This window comes from Mobula hypostoma, chromosome 23, assembly GCF_963921235.1.
Source record: "Mobula hypostoma chromosome 23, sMobHyp1.1, whole genome shotgun sequence".
In the NCBI taxonomy this organism is placed as follows: Eukaryota; Metazoa; Chordata; class Chondrichthyes; order Myliobatiformes; family Myliobatidae; genus Mobula; species Mobula hypostoma.
Window position 1 is genome coordinate 4,073,406 of NC_086119.1, and position 23,561 is coordinate 4,096,966.

The 23,561-nt window shown below is 49.2% G+C and overlaps 1 protein-coding gene across 5 annotated transcripts in view; it reads right to left on the reverse strand.

The window, feature by feature from the left end:
• Positions 1-7,161: 7,161 nt before the first annotated feature.
• The window catches only part of LOC134336663 (Na(+)/citrate cotransporter-like), a 46,006-nt gene continuing 29,606 nt past the window's right edge, over positions 7,162-23,561 (reverse strand). The window contains exons 7-11 of one of the 5 annotated variants that reach the window (XM_063031009.1): positions 15,012-15,133; positions 12,856-12,977; positions 11,307-11,468; positions 8,970-9,107; positions 7,163-7,815 (exon numbers count right to left, since the gene is read on the reverse strand). In XM_063031009.1, coding sequence (XP_062887079.1) covers positions 7,687-7,815; positions 8,970-9,107; positions 11,307-11,468; positions 12,856-12,977; positions 15,012-15,133 — 673 coding nt within the window. In that variant the 3' untranslated portion in view covers positions 7,163-7,686. Of the gene's footprint in view, positions 7,816-8,969; positions 9,108-11,306; positions 11,469-12,855; positions 12,978-15,011; positions 15,134-23,561 lie in introns of all 5 variants that reach the window. The other 4 variants (XM_063031010.1, XM_063031006.1, XM_063031007.1 and 1 more) reach the window with 4 other exon arrangements.

Here is a 23,561-nt window from a genome sequence, read left to right on the forward strand (position 1 = left end):
GGGATGCCAAAATCTCTTTAACATCATCTTCGTCAACTTCCACAAGCCAAACTCACTTTGTCCTTGCTTCGTTCACTACGATCGAAATGCTTAATTATGTCTATTTTTACGCTAAGTGTAACACCCTTACGAGCTCTTTTAGGCTTTTCCGATACCTTAGAACTCACCTTGCTAATGGCTGCTCACAGGCACGTGTTTAAGCAATGCCGGCTAGAATGCCGTTCCGAATCTGGGGGAGAGCGGCTGCTCGGGGCGCGCGCTGATTTTTTATCGCGCGCTGCTTTTCCCGCGCGCTGCCTTTTTTCGTAACAGTGAAAACATCTTCTGTTAGCGAAAACAGGGAACTAATGTAGGTCTTTCTTAACAGTGAGGTTTCGTAAAGCGAACGTTCGAAAAGCGGGGGACATGTGTACCTGGATCACTCATTAACCCCGGTCGGTTATCTGGAGGTTTAAGCCTGGCTACACTCAGGGTTGAGCTGTTGCTTGAGGGCTGACCTTAGTGTGATTATGGACATAGAGCGGATTGTGACTCAGACATTTCCCTAATGGTACGTCGCGGAGAGCCGCAGTCAATTAATAGTTGGTTCTGCACAAGGAATGTTTTACATAGGTATCATTAGAGTCGGCAGAGCGACAGGGCAGGATAATCACTGTCTGGAGCTGTCTGCAGGGGAAGATCCTGTCCCAATGCACAGACACGCGTGTCTCTGTTTGTTCAGAGTTAGGGGTGAGAGACAGGTGATGGGACACACACAGCTCTGGGACGACTGGAGCAGACACTCACTAGCTCCAGGAACACTCAGCTCTGGGACAGGCACTAGTGCTTTAGCCAGTGCGAGATGGGTGACAGTGGACAGCAGGGCACTGGCAACTGGCAGACTCTCTCTGTTTGTGTGTGGGTCCAGGGCTCTGGGAATGAATGACGGAATTTGTTGGGGTCTGTGGGCCCAGGGTTCGTTGGGGTCTGTGGGTTCAGGGTTTGTTGGGGTCTGTGGGTTCAGGGTTCGTTGGGGTGTGTGAGCCCAGGGTTCATTGGGGTCTATGGGTTCAGGGTTTGTTGGGGTCTGTGGGCCCAGGGTTCATTGGGGTCTGTGGGTTCAGGGTTTGTTGGAGTCTGTGGGATCAGGGTTCACTGGGGTCTGTGGGTTCAGGGTTCGTTGGGGTCTGTGGGTTCAGGGTTTTTTGGGGTCTGTGGGTTCAGGGTTCGTTGGGGTGTGTGGGCCCAAGGTTCGTTGGGGTGTGTGGGTTCAGGGTTCGTTGGGGTGTACGAGCCCAGAGATTTTGGGGTGTGTGGGTTCAGGGTTTGTTGGGATGTGTGGGCCCAGAGATTTTGGGATGTGTGGGCCCAGGGTTTGTTGGGGTGAATGACCAAGCTTGTTGGAAATGGGCCACAACTATCTGAGAACATAAATGGCTTTTATTTCTGTTTTAAATCAATGTGAAAGATTATCATGCTAATTCAATATTAATAACTGAATAAACCAGTGAATTCCAACGCTGAATTCTGTGCTGCCTTATTTAGTATCGCCAGTCCTCAGTGCGGAATGTAAACTCCCATCCCAGGAATAACACAATTAAAGGTAGTAGGAGGGATCTGGGAATACAGGTCCAAAATTCCTTGAAAGTTTCATCACAGGTAGACAGGGTCATAAAGGAAGCCTTTGGCACGTTGGCTCTCATAAATCAAAGTATTGAGTACAGGAGATGGGATGCTGTGTTGAAGTTGTATAAGACGTTGGTGAGATTTAATTTGGAATATCGTGTGCAGTTTTGATCACCCATCTACAGGAAAGGTAGCAATAAGATTGAAGGAATACGAGAAAATTTGTAAGGATGTTGCTGGGACTTGAGGACCTGACTTATGGTAAGGATTGAATAGGTTAAGACTTTTTCCCTGGAGCATAAAAGATTGAGAAGAAATTTGAAAGAGGTGTAGAAAATTATGAGGGGTATAGATAGGATAAACGCAAGCAGGCTTTTTCCACTGAGGTTGTCTGGGACTTCAACCAGAGGTCATGGGTTAAGGGTGAAAGGTGAAATGTTTTTGCTCAGAGGGTGGTGAGAGTGGAATGAGCTGTCAGTGCAGCTGGTGGATCTGGGTTCAATTGCAACATTTAAAAGAAGCAACACTCACAACATGCTGGAGGAACTCAGCAGGTCGGGCAGCATCCGTGGAAAAGATCAGTCAACGTTTCGGGCCAGAACCCTTCGTCAGGACTGAAGAGGGAAGGGGCAGAGGCCCTATCAAGAAGGTAGGGGGAGGGTGGGAATTTAAGAGAAATTTGGATAGGTACATGGATGGCAGGAATATGGAGGGCTGAGGTCCAGCTGCGGGTTGATGGGGCTAGGCAGATTAATATTTTGGCGTGGACTAGATGAGCCAAAGGACCTGTTCTATGACTTTATAAGCACAAAATGAATGTAGTTACTTTTTGATACTAACACTCCCCAGCGTACAGACTCTAAAGGTGCCTTCTCTTCCCTGGGGTACAGTCCCCTCTTCACCCTGATCCACCTATCACCTACCAGCCCCTGCCTCACACTCCCCCACCTTTCTACATACTGGCCATCTCTCTACAGGGAAAGGTGCAGGAATTAGGCCATTCGGCCCCTCAAACCTGTACATTCCCTCCATATGCCTGGGTGGTAGCATCTCAGAGGATCTATCCTGGGCCCTGCACATCGATACAACCTTGGAGGAGGTATGCCAGCATCTTCACATACTTTATAGATGTTTAAGGAGATTCAGCATGTTATCAAAGTCCTTGACAAACTTCGACAGGAGTATGATGGAGAGCTTTCTGACTGGTTGCATCGGCATCATAGCCTGGAACGGAGGCTCCAATGCACAGGATCCATTCACAAGAGGCGACAGAGTAACACACCAGGTGCTGCAGGAACTCGGTGAGTCAGGCAGCATCTATGGAGGGGAATAAACAGCCAACGTTTTGGGCCGAGACCTTTCATTGGGTCCTGACATCAACTGTTCATTCCTCTCCATAGAAGCTGCCTGACATGTAGAGCTCCTCCAGCATTTTATGTGTGTTGCTGAAGATTCCCAGTGTGTGCAGAATCTCCTGAGTTCATGAGTCAGTGGGAGACTCCCACCATCTGGGCCATGCCCTCTTCTCAATGCTGCTGTTATATAGGAGGTACAGGGGCATGAGACCCACACCTCAGAGTTCAACAACAGCTTTTTTCATCAGCTTGGACTGATGTCATTATGTTTGTTTTGTCTTGAGGGTTATGTATATTTCTTGCTAATTGTATGTAATTTACGTTTATAACACACTGTGCTGCTGCATAAGGTGAATATCCTTTGAAATTACATTCTGGGTAAATACACCCACAACAGTAAACTTGAACATCGTCCTGTCTGATCTATGCTGGCCTCAGTCTTGGGTGAGACTAGAACCAGAGGTCATGGATTAAGGGTGAAAGGTGAAATGTTTAAGGGGAACATGAGGGGGAACTGTTTAACTCAGAGGGGGGTGAGAGTGTGGAACAAACTTCCAGAGGAAGTGGTGGATGCGGGTTTAATTGCAACATTTAAGAGACGTTTGAATAGGTACATGGATGGGATGGATGTGAAGGGTTATGACCCAGGTGCAGGTCAATGGGAAACCAGGCCAGAATGGACTAGATTGGCCAAAGAGCCTGTTTTTTTGCCGTAGTGTGACTGTAGGGAAAGGTTGAACAGGTTTGGACTTTATTTCCTGGAGCGTAGGAGAATGAGAGGAGATTTGATAGAGATATACACAATGATGAGGGGTATAAATAGGGTTAATACAAACAGGCTTTCTCCACTGAGATTGGGTGTGACTAGATCTAGAGATTATAGTTAAAGGTTAAGGGTGAAAGGTGAAATGTTTAAGAGAAGTTTGAATAAGTACATGGATGAGAGAGGTATGGAGGGCTATTATCGTGGTGCAGATAGATGGGTCTAGATGGGCCGAAAGGCCTGTGTCTGTACGGTAGTGCTCTACAACTCTAAGTGCTAGTCTGGCTGGTCCTGAACACAGCCGGTAATGATGATGTAGTTCACTGCGTGCTGATACCTTGTACAACAGTGGCGAAGCAGTCAAAACGTTTTCACAGATCCAGTAGTCCTGAGATTAGAACGCTTTGATTGGGATCTTGGATCGTGGATGATCTGACCATGGCATGGCCTCACCACCCGCTGAGCGGGAGGCTGTCCTGAGTAACTCGTCAATGTGTGGCCGCCTGTGATCGGTGCTTACCCACAGGCTTCCTGCACACTAATTTTTTGGGATGTCACAGATGTGGTGTGTCCAGTGGCTCTGGGTCTGTCCCTGCAGCTAATGCTTCCCGTCCATCCAGTGCTACAACAGGGCAGCCAGGTGGCCGGAGGTTGTCAGGACCCCTACTCCTCTCCTGAAGCTCACGGAGTAGTGAGACCACCTGTACTCTAGTATAACACTTTACAGCGCCAGCAACCCAGGTTTAATTCCCACCATTGTCTGAATGTTCTCCCCACGACTGTGTGAGTTTCCTCTGGGTGCCCTGGTTTCCTCCCACATTCCAAAGACATGCGAGTTAGGATTAGTAAGTTGGGGGCATGCAACATTGGTGCTGGAAGCGTGGTGACACTTGTGGGCTGCCCTCGGACAGAGTTGGTCATTGATGCAAATAATGCATCTTACTATGTGTTTCATAAAGCACGACAGCACTGTAAAAGGCTCTTCGGTCCATCTAGTCCTTGCTGAACTGTTATCCGCCTAGTCCTATTGACCTGCATTGGGACCATGCCCCTCCCATCCATGTACTTATCCAAATTTCTCTTCAATGTCACAATCAAACCTGCATCCCCCACTTGTGCAGGCAGCTCATTCCACACCCTCACCTTTCTGTGAGTGAAGAAGTTTCCCCTCATGGTCTCCTTAAACATTTCACCTTTCACCCTCAACCCATGACCCCTAGTTCTAGTCTAACCCAGCCTCAGTGGAGAAAACTTGTTTGTATTTACACTCCTCATAATTTTATATGCCTCTATCAAATCTCGCCTCATTCTCCTACCCTCTAGGGAGTAAAGTCCTAACCTACAACCTTTTCCTATAACTCAGGTCCTCAAGTCCTAGCAACATCCTTGTAAATTTTCTCTGCACGCTTTCAATTAGTTTTGATCTACTTGTGTACCTCTGAACCATCAGGCCCTTGAACCAAAGGGGATAACTTCACTCAACTTCACAACCTTTGGACTCAATGTGTGGTTAAGTGCCTTGCTGAAGGACACAGCACGCTGCCTCAGCTGAGGCTCGAACTAGCGACCTTCAGATCACTAGACCGACGCCTTAACCACAATCCTACACTAATCCCAAACAACACAGGAGAGGCAAATCTCAGCAGGTCAGGCAACATCTATGGAGGAGAATAAAAGATGACATTTTGGGCCGAGACCCTTCAGCAGAATTAAAAAGTGGGGGCCGGGGAAGGAGGAGAAGCTGGCAGGTGATAGGTGAAACCAGGTGAGTGGAGGGGGAGGGTTGGATAAAGTAAGAAGCTGGAAGTTGATAGGTGGAAAAGCCAAAGGGCTGAAGAAGGAGGAACCTGATAGGAGGGGAGAGTGGGAGAGTTATCCATAGGAGAAAGAAGGAGAAGGGGCACCAGGGAGAGGTGAACAGGTAAAAGACCAGAGTGGGGAATTGAGGGAGAGGGAAAGAATCACCGGAAGTTGGAGAAATCGATGTCTGTGCCACCAGGTTGGAGGCTACCAAGTCAGAATATGAGGTGTTGCTTCATCATCACGGACCAGCATGTTGGAATGGAAGTGGGGATTGGAATTAAAATGTCCGGCCACTGGGAAGTTCTGCTCTTGTTGGAATGGAAGTGGGGATTGGAATTAAAATGTCCGGTCACTGGGAAGTTCTGCTGTTGTTGGAATGGAAGTGGGGATTGGAATTAAAATGTTTGGCCACCAGGAAGTTCTGCTCTTGGCAGGTGGACAGAGGTGCTCAATAAAGCTCTCCCCCAACTTACGACGGGTCTCACCAGTGTAGGGGAGGCTGCATCAGGAGCAGTGACCCCGACAGATTCACAGAAAGTGCTGCCTCACCTGGAAGGACTGTTCGTGTTTATGATCTGGGAAGGAACATCTGCAGTCCCTCGTGCCCACATTAACCAATGGGCCGAATGGCCTCATTCCACTCCTACATCTTATTCTTCCCACAACCCCATGAACCTTTCCTAGACCCACCCACCTTCAGAGGACGGTGGAGCACCCGGGGGCGGGGAGGGAATCCAGAGCATGCAAACTCCACACAGACAGTGTCAGAGGTCAGGATTGAACCCAATTCTCTGGATCGTGAGGCCGCGCCTCTGCCCATCGCACCACCTACCAAAGTCCGACATGAGGCCGCGTCTTTGCCCAGCACATCATGTATTGATGACCGACATGAGGCCGCGTGCACCACCTATCGATGTCAGCCGATGAGAGTCCGCACATCTGCCCAGCCCATCACCTATTGCTGTCCGACACGAGGCCATGCCTCTGTCCAGCACACCAGCCGTGGATGTCAGCCGATGTGAACAGTTTCACTGTGTTCATCCTCAATGTTTGGGAAGAGGGGAGATGGGGGTTACGACACAGGGGAGCTGTGTGTTCTCCGTGCCCTGCAGTGAGAGGATTTCATGATGCCCAGGTTGATTGGGTTCGCTAACTACCGGGCAGCTGGGTCACGCAGCGGTTAACAGGACACATTACAATGCCAGTGATCCAGGTTCAATTCCCACCACCATCTGTAAGGTGCCTGAAGGTCAATCAGCCAAAGGCCTGAGTTTACCGGTCTGAAGTCCACCGAGGCCCGATGTCCAGCAGTCCACTGGAGGCCTATCCTGGGGTTGGGAACTGTCTGTGTGTGGGTGGGAGGGACGGATGAACGGAAGGGGTTTGTTTTGCTGCTTGTTGTGTTCTGCCAACCATTGTGGGCATGCTATGTTGGCACCAGAATGCCTGACGACACTCGCAGTCTGACCCCAGCACATTGTCGGGTGTGTTGGCTGTTAGCACAAGCGACACATTCCACTGTACAGGTGATAAATAAATAAATCAATCGGAATCTTTTCATTCTTCCCGTGACGGTGTGAGCTTCCTCCAAGTGCTCCAGTTTCCTGCACTTTCCAAAGACGTGTGGGTTAGGGTTGGTAAGTTGTGGGCATGCCATGTTGGTGCCAGAGGCATGGTGACACCTGGGGGCTGCCCCCAGCACATCCTTGCACTGTGTTGGTTGTTGTTGCAAACGACACATTCGCTGTGTGTTTTGATGCACGTGGGACTAATAAAGTTAATATCTATCTCTTTATTAATTTCAATAAAATCAGGGGTGCAGCGCTAGCCAGTGCGTGTCTGGCACATCTTCAGGGGTGCAGTTTCTGAGAGACTCAAATCACCCTGGGCGGCACCTAATTAATTAGCTTGTTTATTTCGGATGTTTTTTTCTTAAAGAGCTGCCAGATGCGCTCCGGCTAGCACTGCACCCCTGAATAAAATCACTGAGACCAGAGTCACTCTGGACCGGATACAGGCACAGGTTTTGTCAGCACGTTGCATGTGGTCAGATGTCCACTCCTGGGTCTTTCTCCATTGACCGGTCCATTTAGGCAGTCCTATTAATCCACTGTTTGTGGGGTAGAGCCTCCTGCTGGGATTTCACCCCTCTGCTGCCTGTCACACTGAGTCTGTGACGTTTGCCCAGGCGGGGAAGGTACTGAGGTCAAACATCGCCCGACCCCAGGTGTTGACGGCCACAATCACAGAAACCACTCCGATCAGATTGAGAGCGAGCCCTGCTTTGACCTGCACAGAGATAAAAACTCATTAAAAATCTGTACTGCACCCCCCCCACCCCCTCCCAAAGAGTGACCAACCAGTGGTCCCCCACACCAGAACGTCCCAGAGAAGCAGGATGTCATCTGGATGCAGCAAGCAGAGTTGTCTGGGTCACTGACAGAGGACAGCTGGAAGCTTCTGGGTAATTTATCCCAGGCTGTTCCAGTGTGACTAGAGCTAGCGATTAGTTTCATTTGTTACGTACAGTGAAATACATCATTTGTGTCAACAGTTAACGCAGTCCAAGGATGTGCTGGGGGCAGCCCGCAAGTGTCTGGCACCAACATAGCATGCCCACGACTCACTAACCCTAACCCATAGGTCTTTGGACTGCAGGAGGAAACTGGAGCACCCGGAGGAAACCCATGTGATCACGGGGAGAATCGACAGACTCCTTTCAGACATTGGCAGGAATCAAACCCCGATCTTACCAGCAGCGCTGTAAAGCATTACAATAACCGCCATGTTGCTGTGCCACGTACCATAAGGTCTCTCCCTTTCACCTTAAGCCTGTTTTTGACATTTCCACTGTGGGGAAGAGAAGACTGATTATCCACCCGATCTGTGCCACTCTATCAAGTCACCTCTCAGTCTCCAATACTCCAGAGAAAACAACCCAACTTTGTCCAATATCTCCGTACAGCTCGTGCTCTCTAATCCAGGCAGCATCATGGTGAATCTCCTCTGTACCCCGTCCAAAGCCTCCTCACCTTTCCAGCAATGAGGCGATCAGATCTGCACACAGTACCAACGGACCTGGGTTAGGTTGGATGCGGACATGTTGGGAGGGGTCTACGTTTCCACCCCAGTGAGGGGCAGGAAGCTGAAGCTGAGGAAGGCATGTGACTGCAGAGAAGGCAGGGGAGAGTTTGGCCATTCATGCCATCGTTTCTGTGCTACAGGTCCCTCTGTTCCACAATGACCGTAGTCCAGAAGCTGATCAGCGCCCTGTACAGGCCCCGGTGCTCATCAGCACACTATACGGGTACGGGCCCCGGTGATGATCAGTGCACTTTACAGGTATGGGTCCCGGTGCCTATGTTCAGATGTGAGGGTAAATCTCCCTGCCACCTGTCTCAGGGAACCTCAAGACCACCACTGCTTCCTTTCCAAGCACTTACCATGTCCGAGACCCTGAGGTGGCCGTACGAGAAGACGATGGCGTTGGGCGGGGTCGCCACAGGCAGCATGAAAGCAAAGGAGGTGCTGAGGGTGGCTGGAATCATGACGTAGAGGGGGTTCATTCTGATCTGGGAGGCCTGGGTGGGGCAAGAGGGAGAGTTGTAGGGTTAAGCACGTAGAGGGGGTTCATTCTGATCCGGGTGGGGCAAGAGGGAGAGTTGTAAGGTTAAGCACGTAGAGGGGGTTCATTCTGATCCGGGTGGGGCAAGAGGGAGAGTTGTAGGGTTAAGCATGTCTCAGGCTCAGAGTCCATAGAGAATCAGGATCAGGTTGATTATTAGCAGGACACTGCATTGTGTTAAAAAAAATCACGACAAGTTACAAGAAATGTAGATATAAATACATAGTTCAAACAGAGAGCGGTGGTGAGGTAGTGTTCTTGGGTTCTTTGTCTATTCAGAAATCTGATGGCACAGGGGAAGAAGCTGTTTATAAAAGAGTGTGTATCTTCCTTCGTTATTTTCAAAAGGCTTTTGACAAGGTCCCACATAGGAGATTAGTGTGCAAACTTAAAGCACACGGTATTGGGGGTAAGGTATTGGTGTGGGTGGAGAATTGGTTAGCAGACAGGAAGCAAAGAGTGGGAATAAACGGGACCTTTTCAGAATGGCAGGCGGTGACTAGTGGGGTACCGCAAGGCTCAGTGCTGGGACCCCAGTTGTTTACAATATATATTAATGACTTGGATGAGGGAATTAAATGCAGCATCTCCAAGTTTGCGGATGACACGAAGCTGGGTGGCAGTGTTAGCAGTGAGGAGGATGCTAAGAGGATGCAGGGTGACTTGGATAGGTTGGGTGAGTGGGCAAACTCATGGCAGATGCAATTTAATGTGGATAAATGTGAAGTTATCCACTTTGGTGGCAAAAATAGGAAAACAGATTATTATCTGAATGGTGGCCGATTAGGAAAAGGGGAGGTGCAACGAGACCTGGGTGTCATTATACACCAGTCATTGAAAGTGGGCATGCAGGTACAGCAGGCGGTGAAAAAGGCGAACGGTATGCTGGCATTTATAGCGAGAGGATTCGAGTACAGGAGCAGGGAGGTACTACTGCAGTTGTACAAGGCCTTGGTGAGACCACACCTGGAGTATTGTGTGCAGTTTTGGTCCCCTAATCTGAGGAAAGACATCTTTGCCATAGAGGGAGTACAAAGAAGGTTCACCAGATTGATTCCTGGGATGGCAGGTCTTTCATATGAAGAAAGACTGGATGAACTGGGCTTGTACTCGTTGGAATTTAGAAGATTGAGGGGGGATCTGATTGAAACGTATAAGATCCTAAAGGGATTGGACAGGCTAGATGCAGGAAGATTGTTCCCGATGTTGGGGAGGTCTAGAACGAGGGGTCACAGTTTGAGGATAGAGGGGAAGCCTTTTAGGACCGAGGTTAGGAAAAACTTCTTCACACAGAGAGTGGTGAATCTGTGGAATTCTCTGCCACAGCAAACTGTTGAGGCCAGTTCATTAGCTATGTTTAAAAGGAAGTTAGATATGGCCCTTGTGGCTACAGGGGTCAGGGGGTATGGAGGGAAGGCTGGGTTCTGAGTTGGATGATCAGCCATGATCATAATAAATGGCGGTGCAGGCTCGAAGGGCCGAATGGCCTACTCCTGCACCTATTTTCTATGTTTCTATGTTTCTATGTTATAGAGGGCATGTCCTGGGTGATGGGGAGCCTTAATGATGGATGCCTCCTTTCCGAGGCATCACCTTTTGAAGATGTCCTCAGTGCTGGGGAGGCACAAGCCCATGATGGAGCTGGCTGAGTTTACAACCCTCTGCAGCTTTTTCCGATCCTGTGCAGTGGCCCCTCCACACGAGATGGTGATGTAACCAGTTAGAATGCTCTCCGCAGTAAATCTGAGGAAATCTGCTTGTGACTTTGGTGACAGACCAAATCTCCTCAAACTCCTTGTGAACTCCAGCTGCTGCCACGCCTTCTTCAGAATTGCATCAGGATGTTGGGCCCAGGATGTGGACAGGGTAAGTACCAGACCCAGTTCCATTGCAGGAGCACAGCAGGTTGAACAGCATCCATAGAGGGATGCAGGTAGGGATTCCCACTACCAACCCACTGTGCATTGCGTGGCTGTTGTGGGAGTGATGGAGACCGAGGGAGGAGGTGGGTAGGTTACTGAGCAACGACAAGGCCTGGAAGTGACATAGGACAGGTGGCTCCAATCCCCGCTGTTCATGAGTGTTTGACAAGGAATCCCAGATCCCCCTCCTCCCAAGATGTTGGCGGACCCTCGGAGCGGGTGTTGGGACGCACCATGGAAGCCAGGATGGGGAGGAAGAGAGTGGCAGTGGCCACGTTACTGGTGCACTCGGTGAAGGTGGCGATCAGCAGGCAGAGAACAGTGACGATGGCCCATGGTGGAATATTCTGCAGGGGCAGCAGCTGGCTTCCCAGCCACCTGGACAGTCCCGACTCCTGCGAGGGAAAAATGGGAGTTTTATCTGCTGACAGCATTTACACTCGGGATATTACATACCAAAACTTTTCAGAACTTGACCCACTCCTCCCAATCTCACCTGTCTTCTCCTGACCTCTGCCCTGTCCCACATCTGCTTGACCTGCTCAAGGGTAGGTCACATCTGATCCATACGGGTACATTTGACCTGGTCCAGTGAGGAGATGTTAAGGCTGTGTCCTCTGGTCCTAGACTCTCCCACTATAGGAAACATCCTCTCCACATCCGCTCCATCTGTGTCCTCTGGTCCTAGACTCTCCTACTGTAGGAAACATCCTCTCCACTTCTACTCTATCAGTGTCCTCTGGTCCTAGACTCCCCCACTGTAGGAAACATCCTCTCCACATCCACTATATCTGTGTCCTCTGGTCATAGACTCCCCCACTACAGGAAACATCCTCTCCACACCCACTCTATCTATGTCCTCTGGTCCTAGACTCCCCCACTATAGGAAACATCCTCTCCACACCCACTATATCTGTGTCCTCTGGTCCTAGACTCCCCCACTGTAGGAAACATCCTCTCCACATCCACTCTATCTGCGTCCTCTGGTCCTAGACTCCCCCACTGTAGGAAACATCCTCTCCACATCCGCTCTGCCCAGCTCTTTCAATATTCGATAGGTTTCAATGAGATCCCTTTTGCCATTGTTTTGAATTTCAGCAAGTACAAACCCAAAGCTATCAAACTTTCCCTGTACATTAACCTTTTCATTGCTGGGAATTTTCTTGTAAACCTGCTCTGGACTCTCTTCAAAGCCAGCACAGCCTTTCTTAAATATTGGGCCTAAAACTGGTCACAGTACTCCAAATGTCTTATAAAGCCGCAGCATTATAAGCACAAAACACTATTATAACACAGCATTACAACACTACAGCACATAAACAGGCCCTTTGAACAGATCACATGGGGTAGACACCAAAGGACATCACAAAGCGAGGATCTCATACTTACAGACTGACTTTACAGAACAGTACAACACAAAAACAGGCCCTTTGGACCATCTAGTCCATGCAAACTATTAATTGGCCTAGTCCTATTGACCCACATCTGGACCATAGCCGTCTATGCCCCTCCCATCCTTGTACTTCTCCGAACATCCACCCCGTCTGCTGGCAGCTCGTTCCACACTCTCACCACCCTCAGGGTGAAGAAGTTTCCCCTCATGTTCCCCTTGGATATTTCACTTTTTATCGTTAATCTATGACTTCTAGTTCTATTCACACCCAACCTCAGTAGAAAAGGCTTGCATTTACCCTATCCATACCCCTCATAATTATGTTGGTTTTTGTATAATCCTGAAATTTTAGGAACGTGAGGACGATGGTTAATGAAGGAATGTCTTACCTCACAGCCCCTGGCCAAGGCAAAGCCTCCTCCTAACAAGAGGATCACATTCCAGGGCACCTTCTTCTGCACCAGTTTCCACTCCAGGAGCCGGGTGCCGGGGGACTCCGACCGCTGCCTGCCTGCACCACAGGAGGGAAAATAAACAGCTGTTAACTGATAAGGAAGCGGAGCAGAGGTGGGATGTCAATGGCACAGTGTTGTGGAGGTTATGATGAAATAAACAGCTGTTAACGGATAAGGAAGCGGAGCAGAGGTGGGATGTCAATGGCACAGTGTTGTGGAGGTTACTGTAACACTTCACAGCTCCAGCAACCTGGCTGCAATTCTCACCGCTGTCTGCAAGGAGCTTGTGTGTTCCTGTGACTGCTTGGGTTTGCTCCAGGTGCTCCAGTTTCCTCCCACATCATGGAGACGTAGGGCTTAGGGTTAGTGAGTTGTGGACATGCTATATTGGCACCGGAAGTGTGGTGATAGTTGCAGGCTGCCCCCAGTACAATGCTTGGACTGTGTCGCTGCTGAGGCAGATGATGCATCTTACTGTGTGTTTCAATGTACATGTGACAAATAAAACTCATCGTTAATCTTTAGGTGCTGGATCGCCGAGCACAGGCTGGGTGCGGATTCACTAACTCAGCAGATGTACCTGTTAATGGCCAGGTAGAAGCTGGACCCCATGGCCTCCTGGCCCGGAGACACCATCTCCAGCTAAACCAGTCTCTTGAAAAGAAGACTGCCACAGCAGGTAGTGCTGCTGCCTCACGGGCCCAGAGACACTGATTCAATCACGGCCTCTGGCACTACCTGTGTGAGGCTTGAAAGTTGTCCCTATCACTGTGTGTCTGTGAGTGTGCACGTGTGTATGTGTGCTTTCTTCTTAAGCTGATCACCTTGACCAGGGCACAGGCTGCCGACAGCAGCTCTCCAGAGTCCCCTGTCCTGGGCCAGTCTAGCAAGTTGTCCCCAGGTGTAGCCCATCTTCGAAGACCCTTCCTCTCCCAGGAATGAGGCCTTTGGAGCTCCGGCAGCTCTGGGTTTTAAGGGATGGGCTTCTTAATCCTATGCCCAACCCCTCTCCTACAACAGCCAGGATCGGGAATGTCCATAGTGGAATTATTCACTGGGTTTTTACAGGACGGGATTACTAGCCTCATGCCCAACCCTTCTGCTCTTGCAGCTGGGATTGGGACCGTCCATAGTAGAGTTTTGTGTGCATGTATATAACTGTGTGTGCATAAATGTGGGTTGTGGGTTGTGAACAAAGTGGAGAATTTACCCACAGCAATGAATTGTCTCAACCCAAGTGACAAGCCCAGTGAGAGTTGGCAGAGAAACCATCCCCTCTCCATGGGGCCTGTCCCCAGGACAGCCTCTGACCAGGAGGTGTGCTCTAAGAATGAAACTTGCTGTTGTAACAGAGTGGAGAAGGGTGACAAATACCCCAACAGCCAGTGTGGAGGCATCACCAAATGCCCAACAGAAGAACCAGGCTGGAGTCAGGACTGACTCCGGACCCTTGTGGATCAGGCAGGGCTGGAGCTGAGGTTAGCTATCTCCAGGAGGTGGTCGACTCCTTTGAAAAGAAGGACATCCATTTAGAACAGAGATCTGGAGGAATTTCCTTAGCCAGAGGGTGGTGAATCTGTGGAATTCATTGCCACAAGACGGCAGTGGAGGCAGAGTCATTAGGTATATTTAAAGCGGAGATTGAAGGTTCTTATTTGGTAAGAGTGCCAAAGGATATGGGGCAAAGGCAGGATAATGGGGTTGAGAGGGAAAGTAAATCAGCCATGATGAAGTGGTGGAGCAGACTTCAAGGACTAAATGACCCAATTCTGCTCGTATGTCTTACGGTTGGATAGACAGACAGACAGACAGACAGAAACACACACACACACACACACACACACACACACCATCCTTGCCCATTCATGTAACCTGTCCATATCCCCCCTAAGGTTCTCCTCTCAGATCCACCATTATATCATCAACAAGATTGGATCTAGAACAGGGTCTTATGGAACCACGGCAACAAGAGAAAGTGGACACAAGGAAAGTCAATTCATAGAGCACGGCGATGCTGCCAAAGACCAACAAACGTCACAGTCCATACACACCCAGGGTGCTGGGAGAAGCCCCCTCTCCCGGGCACATACCTGTCATGTCCTCTTCTGCACTCCGCCTGCCCTGCACCCAGGGCTTGAGCTGTGGTCTCTGTGAAGGTGCGATAAACATCAGGATCGTGATGAAGATCACCACAGTGGCATCAGTAACAAATCTGAAACAAGCAGAAATGGTGAGTGTTGAGGCTGGTGGGTGGTGGGCCGTCTCCAGGGAACCAGGGGCAGAGATCGGCACTGGGACAGGGGGCTATTTAGGCCATCTTTTCCCAGGACACAATAACCAACACCAGAGGACATCCATTTAAGCTGATTGGAGGCAAGTTTATGGACAATGTCAGAGGTATTTATTTTAAAAACACAGAAAGTGGTGGGTACATGGAACACACCTGGGGGGGGGGGGGTGGCGGTAGAGGCTGATAGAATACAGACATACATGGGACTCAGGCACGTGAATGAAGGAAAATTGGAGGGTTATGGCTGTGTACGAGGAGAGGGTTAGATTGGAGGGGAGGGTTAGATTGGATGGAGGGTTAGATACTGTGTAGGAGGGGAGGGTTATGGTTGTGTAGGAGGGGAGGGTGAGATTGGAAAGGAGGGTTAGATACTGTGTAGGAGGGGAGGGTTAGATTGGAAGGGATGGTTATGTACCATGTAGGAGGGGAGGGTTATGGCTGTGTAGGAGGGGAGGGTTAGATTGGAAAGGAGGGTTAGATACTGTGTAGGAGGGGAGGGTTATGGTTGTGTAGGAGGGGAGGGTGAGATTGGAAAGGAGGGTTAGATACTGTGTAGGAGGGGAGGGTTAGATTGGAAGGGATGGTTATGTACCATGTAGGAGGGGAGGGTTATGGCTGTGTAGGAGGGGAGGGTGAGATTGGAGGGGAGGGTTAGATTGATGGGTTATGGTTGTGTAGGAGGGGAGGGTTATGGCTGTGTAGGAGGGGAGGGTTAGATTGGAAGGGATGGTTATGTACCATGTAGGAGGGGAGGGTTATGGCTGTGTAGGAGGGGAGGGTGAGATACTGTGTGTGGGGGGGAGGGTGAGATTGGAGGGGAGGGTTAGATTGGAGGGTTATGGCGGTGCAGGAGGGGAGGGTGAGATACTGTGTGTGGGGGGGAGGGTGAGATTGGAGGGGAGGGTTAGATTGGAGGGTTATGGCGGTGCAGGAGGGGAGGGTGAGATTCATTGCAGAGGTCAGCACAGTATCGTGAGGTGAAGGGCCTGTGCTGTGCTGTACCTTTCTATGTTCTACAAGACTGTAAGAAATGGGAGTTGAATTAGGCCATTCAGCCCCTTGAGTCTGCTTTGCTATTCCATCGTGGATGATTTATTATTCCTCTCAAACTCATTCTCCTGCCTTCTCCCTGTAACCTTTGACGCCCTGGCTAATCAAGAACCTATCAACCTCTGCTTTAAATATATCCAATGACTCTGCCTCCGCGGCCGTCTGTGGCAATGAATCCCTCTGGCGGAAGAAATTCCTCCTCCTCCTCTGTTCTAAAGGGATGTCCTTGTATTCTGTGGATGCGCCCTCTGATCTTAGACTCCCTCACTATAGGAAACATCCTCTCCATTTCCATTTTATCTGGGCCAGAGCCATCAAATGCTCCTCATTCCCAGGGTCATTCTCATGACCCTATCCAATGCCAGCACATCTTTTCTTAAATACGAGGCCCAAAACTACTCACAATACTCCCAAGTGCAGTCTGACCAATACCTCAGCATCACATCCTTGCTTTTATATTCTAGTCCTCTCAAAATGAATGCCAACATTGCATTTGCCTCCCTTAATTTATATACTGAAGGGTACCCATGAGTAGGCTCTTCCCACCCTAACAACGTCACAACCCTGATTAATCCTTACCCAGTCACAGGACAGTTTACAATTAACCCACCCGGTTCGTCTTTGGAGCACCCAGGGAGGACGTAGAGAGACTCCTTACAGAATAGCACCGGAATTGAGCTTCGAAACACCCCAATCTATAATAGTGTCATGCTACTCGCTACTCTACTGTGGTGTGAAACATACCCCTATGCTCCACAATGAGCAGATTGCTTTACATTAGCTTCTGTGATTCTGACAATTAATAAAAACATCAACAAGTTCACTGGACTCTAAGATGTTGTCAAACAAACATCTCCATCGAGACTGGCTCCAACTGCACTTTTTCAGTGTGTGGGGATGGTTTTGGGGACAAAGGGAGTGAAAGGAGTTAGGGTTCAGGTAGGGTTTAGAGACAGGGATGTGGGGAGCTAGATGTCAGATTAGGGTTTAGAGACAGGGATGTGGGGAGCTAGAGATCAGATTAGGCTTTAGGGACAGGGATATGGGGAGCTAGTGGTCAAATTAGTGTTTAGGGACAGGGATATGGGGGTTAGAGGTCAGATTAGGGTTTAGGGACAGGGATGTGGGGAGTTAGCGGTCAGGCCTCCACTCCATGTTTGAAGGGAGCAACATAGATGGGTGGCAAAGGACATCTGTGTATTTAGGGCTGTTCCAAATCCCCAGGATCAGATGCTCGTGTTTGAGTAGGAGATATGAGGAGACGAGAGAGCTCATCAGTCGAAGTGCATGGAGTTTGAGCCTGGCATTTGGGGTCCCAATATTGGCTGGTCTGGGGGTCAATTGGATGTCTCAAAGTCGAAGCCCAGTGACTGAAGCCTGGAGGTGTGTATGGGGAAAGGGGTTTGTTTCGAGTCGTTCTGCTGAACACTGAGGACGTGCCATGTTGGTGTCAGAATGCGTGGTGACACTTGCGGGCTGCCCCCAGCACATCCCTAGCTCGTGTTGGTTGTTAACATAAACGACACTTTTCACAGCATGTTTCCATGCACATGTGATAAATAAATCTATCTGAGCTAGTCTGGCGCCACATAGTGGGCCGAAAGGCGTTTTCATGTGCGGTTCTGTTCTATGCTTGGAACTGTCCGGTCCCCTGTCTCCTCAGGTGCTGCTCGACCTGCTGAGATCAAGGTCCGATGCCAGACATCCCACCCTGCAAAAACTGATTTCAGGGAGGTAGCACCATCAATTTGCGGGAGACTTCCGGGAGAGGTGGGATGTCTGCAATAGAGTAGCTCCTTAGCAGCTGGCCAGCTAGTTTAAATAACGTTAGCTATGCTAATGAATGAATGACACCTGTTAAACTCACCTCAACGTGTCTTTTACAGTCCTAACCCACCATGGGCAATAGAAAAGTCACTGTTACAAACAGTGCAGCGAGCAACACTGTCATTATTTTGACCCCTATTAGGCAGGGGTACACTTTAGTGTAGTCTGGGGTGATGTACATTTTATATTTTCTTTTTTTGGAACACTGTCGCTCTCTCTCTCTCGTGCGTGCTCTCTCGCTCGTGGTCACTCTCTCTTGCGCTTGCTTTCTTGCTCTCTCTCGCGCGTTCTCTCACGCTCGCTCTCAAAAAATCAATTTCCGGGACATTGTATATAATTTGCGGGCATCAGGGAGCCACTATTAATATGCGGGAGACTCCCAGAACTTCCGGGAGAGGTGTGATGTCTGATCCGATGAGAACCGGATGTGAGGCCTGGCTGTGGTCCAGCTCAGGAGGCCGTCCCTCCCCGGCCTGTTCAATGCTGCGGCCTCCTTGTCATGCACCTCACGGACTCTGGAGCTGAAGGCTGCCGTTGCCAAGCAGCTGTTGCCAGGCACCGGTTGAGGGTGAAAGGGAGAGTTTGGCAGGGGGCGGGGGGTCAGGAGATCTGATGAGGTGCAATGAGGAGCAGATTCTGGGAGGCCTGCCCTGGTCCACAGGCGGAGGACTCCCTGTGTTGTTTCCCCTGACTGGGGGAGGGGGGTGTCAGGGAGTGGAGTAAGGGGTCTGCCCTGGTCCACAGGAGGAGAACTCCCTGTGTTTTGTCCCCTGGGGAGGGGGGGATGTCAGGGTGTGGAGTAAGGGGTCTGCCCTGGTCCACAGGAAGAGAACTCCCAGTGTTTTGTTCCCTGGGGAGGAGGGTGTCAGGGAGTGGAATAGTGGGCCTGCCCTGGACCACAGGAGAACTCTCTGTGTTTTGTCCTGTAAAGGGGGGAGGGTGCCAGGGAGTGGAGTAAGGGGTCTGCCCTGGTCCACAGGAGAACTCTCTGTGTTTTGTCCTGTAAAGGGGGGAGGGTGTCAGGGAGTGGAGTAAGGGGTCTGCCCTGGTCCACAGGAGAACTCTCTGTGTTTTGTCCCCTGGGGAGGGGGGTGTTGGGGTGGGGGTTTGCCCTGGTCCACAGGAAGAGAACTCCCAGTGTTTTGTTCCCTGGGGAGGGGTGTGTCAGGGAGTGGAGTAGCAGGCCTGCCCTGGACCACAGGAGAACTCTCTATGTTTTGTCCCCTGACTGGGGGTGGTGTGGGGTGGGGGTCTGCCCTGGTCCACAGGAGAACTCTTTGTGTTTTGTCCCCTGGGGAGGGGGGTGCTTCCAGGATCTCCCCCCACCCCCCACACACCGGACAGAGAGCCAGGATTCTCTCTGTGCTCTGACAGGAAGGATCTGAGGAAACAGTAAACTTGGGAGTGGGACAGCACAGGAATGGGCTCTTCGGCCCACATTGACAGTGCCGGCAATGACACCAATTTAAATTAACCTCAGTCTGATGTTCTCAAAGAGGATCACCACCATCCCAGCCCACACATACTCCATATGCTTCTTGTCTTCCACCTGTCTAACAGCCTCTTAAACGCCCTCTACCTTTCTCCACCACCATCACTAGCAACACATTCCCAGCACCTATCAATCGCTGTATAAAAAACAACCAGCCTCACACATCACCTTTGAACCCACCTTCAATGCCTGCCCTCTGGCATCAGGCATTCCAACCCCGGGAAACATATTTTCCCTGTCTACTCTACCGTGCCTCTCGTAATCTTACGAACCTCTATCAGATCTCCCTCAGCCTCTGCCACTCCAGAGGAAACAACCCAAGTTTGTCCAAGCACTCCTTGTAGCACATAGCCTCTAACTGAGGCAGTAACCTCTTCTGTACCCTTTCCAAAGCCTCCAGGTTCTTCCTGTAATGCAGGGGCAGAGGACACTAGGCAAGCAAGTTACGAGAGAGGTCAGTAGAGGAACAGTAGCAGATCGATGGCACGAAGGTTGGTGGTGTTGTGGATAGAGCAGAAGGTTGTTGTAGCTTACAATGGGACATTGGCAGCATGTACAGTAGACCTGGCTTCAGAATTTGCAGATGTAGTTCAATCCAGGAAAATGTGAAAATGTAAAACGATAAGAGAGAGATGAGAGTGGATATAGAATTGTTAGAAAATGAGGCCAGAGAAATAATAACAGAGGACAAGGAGATGGGAGATGAACTAAATGAGTATTTTGCACCAGTCTTCACTGTGGAAGAGATTAGCAGTGTGCCAGGTGTTGAAGTGTGTGAGGGAAGAGAAGTGAGTGCAGTTACTATTCCACGGGAGAAGGTGCTCAAAAAGCTGAGAGACCTAAGGGTACATAAGTCACCTGGACCAAATGAACTGCATCCTAGGGTTCTGAAAGAGGTAGCGGTAGAGATTATGGAAGCATTAGTAATGATCTTTCAAAAATCATTGGACTCTGGCATGGTGTCAGAGGACAGGAAAATTGCAAAAGTCACTCCACTCTTTAAGAAAGGAGGCAGGCAGCAGAAAGGAAATTATACACCAGTTAGCTTGACCTCAGTGGTTGGGAAGATACTGGAGGCAATTGTTAAGGTTGAGGTTATGGAGTACTTGGTGACACAGGACAAGATAGGACAAAGTCAGCATGGTCTCCTTAAGGGAAAATCTTGTCTGATTCACCTGTTGGAATTCTTTGAGGAGATTACAAGTAGGATAGATGTTTGATAAGTTGCCACACATGAGGCTGCTTACCAAGTTAAGAGCCCATGGTATTACAGAAAAGTCACTGGTATGGTTAGAGCACTGGCTGATTGGTAGGAGGCAGCAACTGGGAATAACAGGATCCTTTTCTGGTTGGCTGCCAGTGACGAGTGGCGTTCCGCAGGGGTCGGTGTTGGGACCTCTTCTTTTTATGCTGTATATCAATGATTTAGATGATGGAATAGATGGCTTTGTTGCCAGGTTTGCAGATGATACGAAGATTGGTAGAGGGACAGGTAGTGTTGAGGAAACAGGAAGGCTGAGAAGGGTTTAGACAGATTAGGAGAATGAGCAAGAAAGTGACAAATGAAATACAATGTTGGAAAATGCATGGCCATGCACTTTGGTAGTAGAAATAAATGTGCGGACTATTTTCTAAACGGGGAAAAAAATCCAAAAATCTGAAATGCAAAGGGACTTGGGAGTCCTTGTGCAGAACATCCTGAAGGTTAACTTGCAGGTTGAGTTGGTGGTGAGGAAGGCAAATGCAATGTTAGCGTTAATTTCAAGAGGTCTTGAATACAAGAGCAGGACTGTGATGCTGAGGGATAAGGTACTGGTGAGGCCTCACCTTGAGTATTGTGAACAGTTTTGGGCTCCTCATCTAAGAAAAGAGGTGCTGGCATTGGAGAGGGTTCAGAGGAGTTTCACAAGAGTTATACAAGGAACATTTGATAGCTCTGGGTCTGAACTTGCTGGAATTTTGGATAAAGGGGGATTTCATTGAAACCTTTTGAATGTTGAAAGACTGAGACAGAGTAGATGTGGAAAGGATGTTTCCCGTGGTGGAGGAGTCTAGGACAAGAGGGCACAGCCTCAGGATAGAGGGTCCTCCATTTAAAAGAGATGCAGAGAAATTTCTTTAGCCAGAGGGTGGTGAATTTGTGGAATTATTTACCTCAGGAGTCTATGGAGGCTAGGCTGTTGGGTGTATTTAAGACAGAGCTTGATAGGTTCTTGATTGGACATGGATTCAAAGGTTACAGGGAGAAGGTTGGGGAGTGGGTCTGAGGAGGGAAAAATAAAGGATCAGCCATGATTGAATGGTGGCAGACTTGATGGACCAAATGGCCAAATTCTGCTCCTCTGTCTTATGGTCTGAACCTTTCCTATCAATGTACCTGTCTAAATGCCTTTTAAATATTGTTAATGTGCCTGTCTCAACTACTTCTTCTGGCAGCTCAGTCCATATACTGACCACCCTCTGGGTGAAGAAGTTGTCCCTCAGATTCCTATTAAGACCATAAGACCACAAGACATAGGAGCAGAATTAGGCCATTCAGCCCATCAAGTCTGCTCTGCCATTCCATCGTGGCTGATTTATTATCCTTCTCAATCCCATTCTCCTGCCTTCTCCTCACAACCTTTGACATCCTGTCTTATCAAGAATCCAAGAACTTCCATTTTAAATATACTCAGTGACTTGGTCTGCTCAGCCGCCTGTGGCAATGAATTCCAGAGATTCACCACCCTCTGGCTGAAAAATTCCTTCCCATTTCTGTTCTAAAGGATCACCTTTCTATTCTGAGGCATGTCTTCGGATCCTAGACTATAGGAAACATCCTCTCCACATCTACTCTATCTAGGCCTTTCAACATTTGATGGGTTTCATTGAGATCCCCCCCTCCCCCAACATTCTTCTAAATTCCAGTGAGTACAGGCCCAGAGCCATCAAACACTACTTATATGTTAATCCTTTCATTCCCGGAATCATTGTCGTGAACCTCCTCTGGACTCTCTCCAATGCCAGTACAGTACATCCTTTCTCAGATAAAGGGCCCAAAACTGTTCACCATATTCGAAGTGTGGTCTGATCAGATTAAATCTTTCCCCTCTCAGTGATATTCAAACAGCCAGGCTGCGATACTCAGCAAGGTTACCCCAGAGATAAAGGATTGTCTGAGGAAGGGGCTGCTGTTGGGGCTTGAATGACACTTTGAAGCTCCTGTTACTCTGTCAGAGACCCTCGGCCCATCAGGTAAATAGACATTCTATGTATATGGAGCTCCCCCAAGACTCTTGTCTCTCAATGATCAGTCATCTTTTTATTTTATAGATACAGTATGGTAACAAGCCCTTTGGCCCAACAAGGCCATACTGTTCAAAGTGTCTCCTGGCCACTTTCTCAAGGTTAATAACATTCGGGGTCTTGCCAGCCTGAAAACACGGGAAATAAAGAAATATTTATTCAGGAAAGCACAGGAAATATAGAATATAGAAATATAGAACACAGGAAATATTTGCTATTCAACACAATCTTCATAAACTGGTCAAAAATATTTCTATCTCAACCTTAAGTACACTTTATAACTCGGATCCCACAACTCCAATGGTACACAACTCAGAGAAAAAAATCTTCTTTATCTCAATCTTAAATGACCAATCCTTCAGTCTAACATTAGGGTCCCTAATTATGGAGCCAACATCTCAAGCAACCAAAAATAATGCTTTTAGCATCTACTTGAATCTGTGTGTGTGGGTGATTTGGGGGGTTACCGGCATCTACCTTTCTGTGTGTGTGCACGTGTGGTGGGTATCAGGGTGCCCGCCTGTCTGGGGAAGGGTACCTCTCTCTCTCTCTCTGTGGTAGGGTGCCCCTCTCTCTCCGTGGAAGGGTGCCTGACTGCTTTTGTACGTTTCCTGGGTGTTGTTATGCCGAACGTGGTGGGCATGCTACACTGTCGTTTGAAAGTGTGCCAACACTTGCGGGCTGCCCCCCAGCACA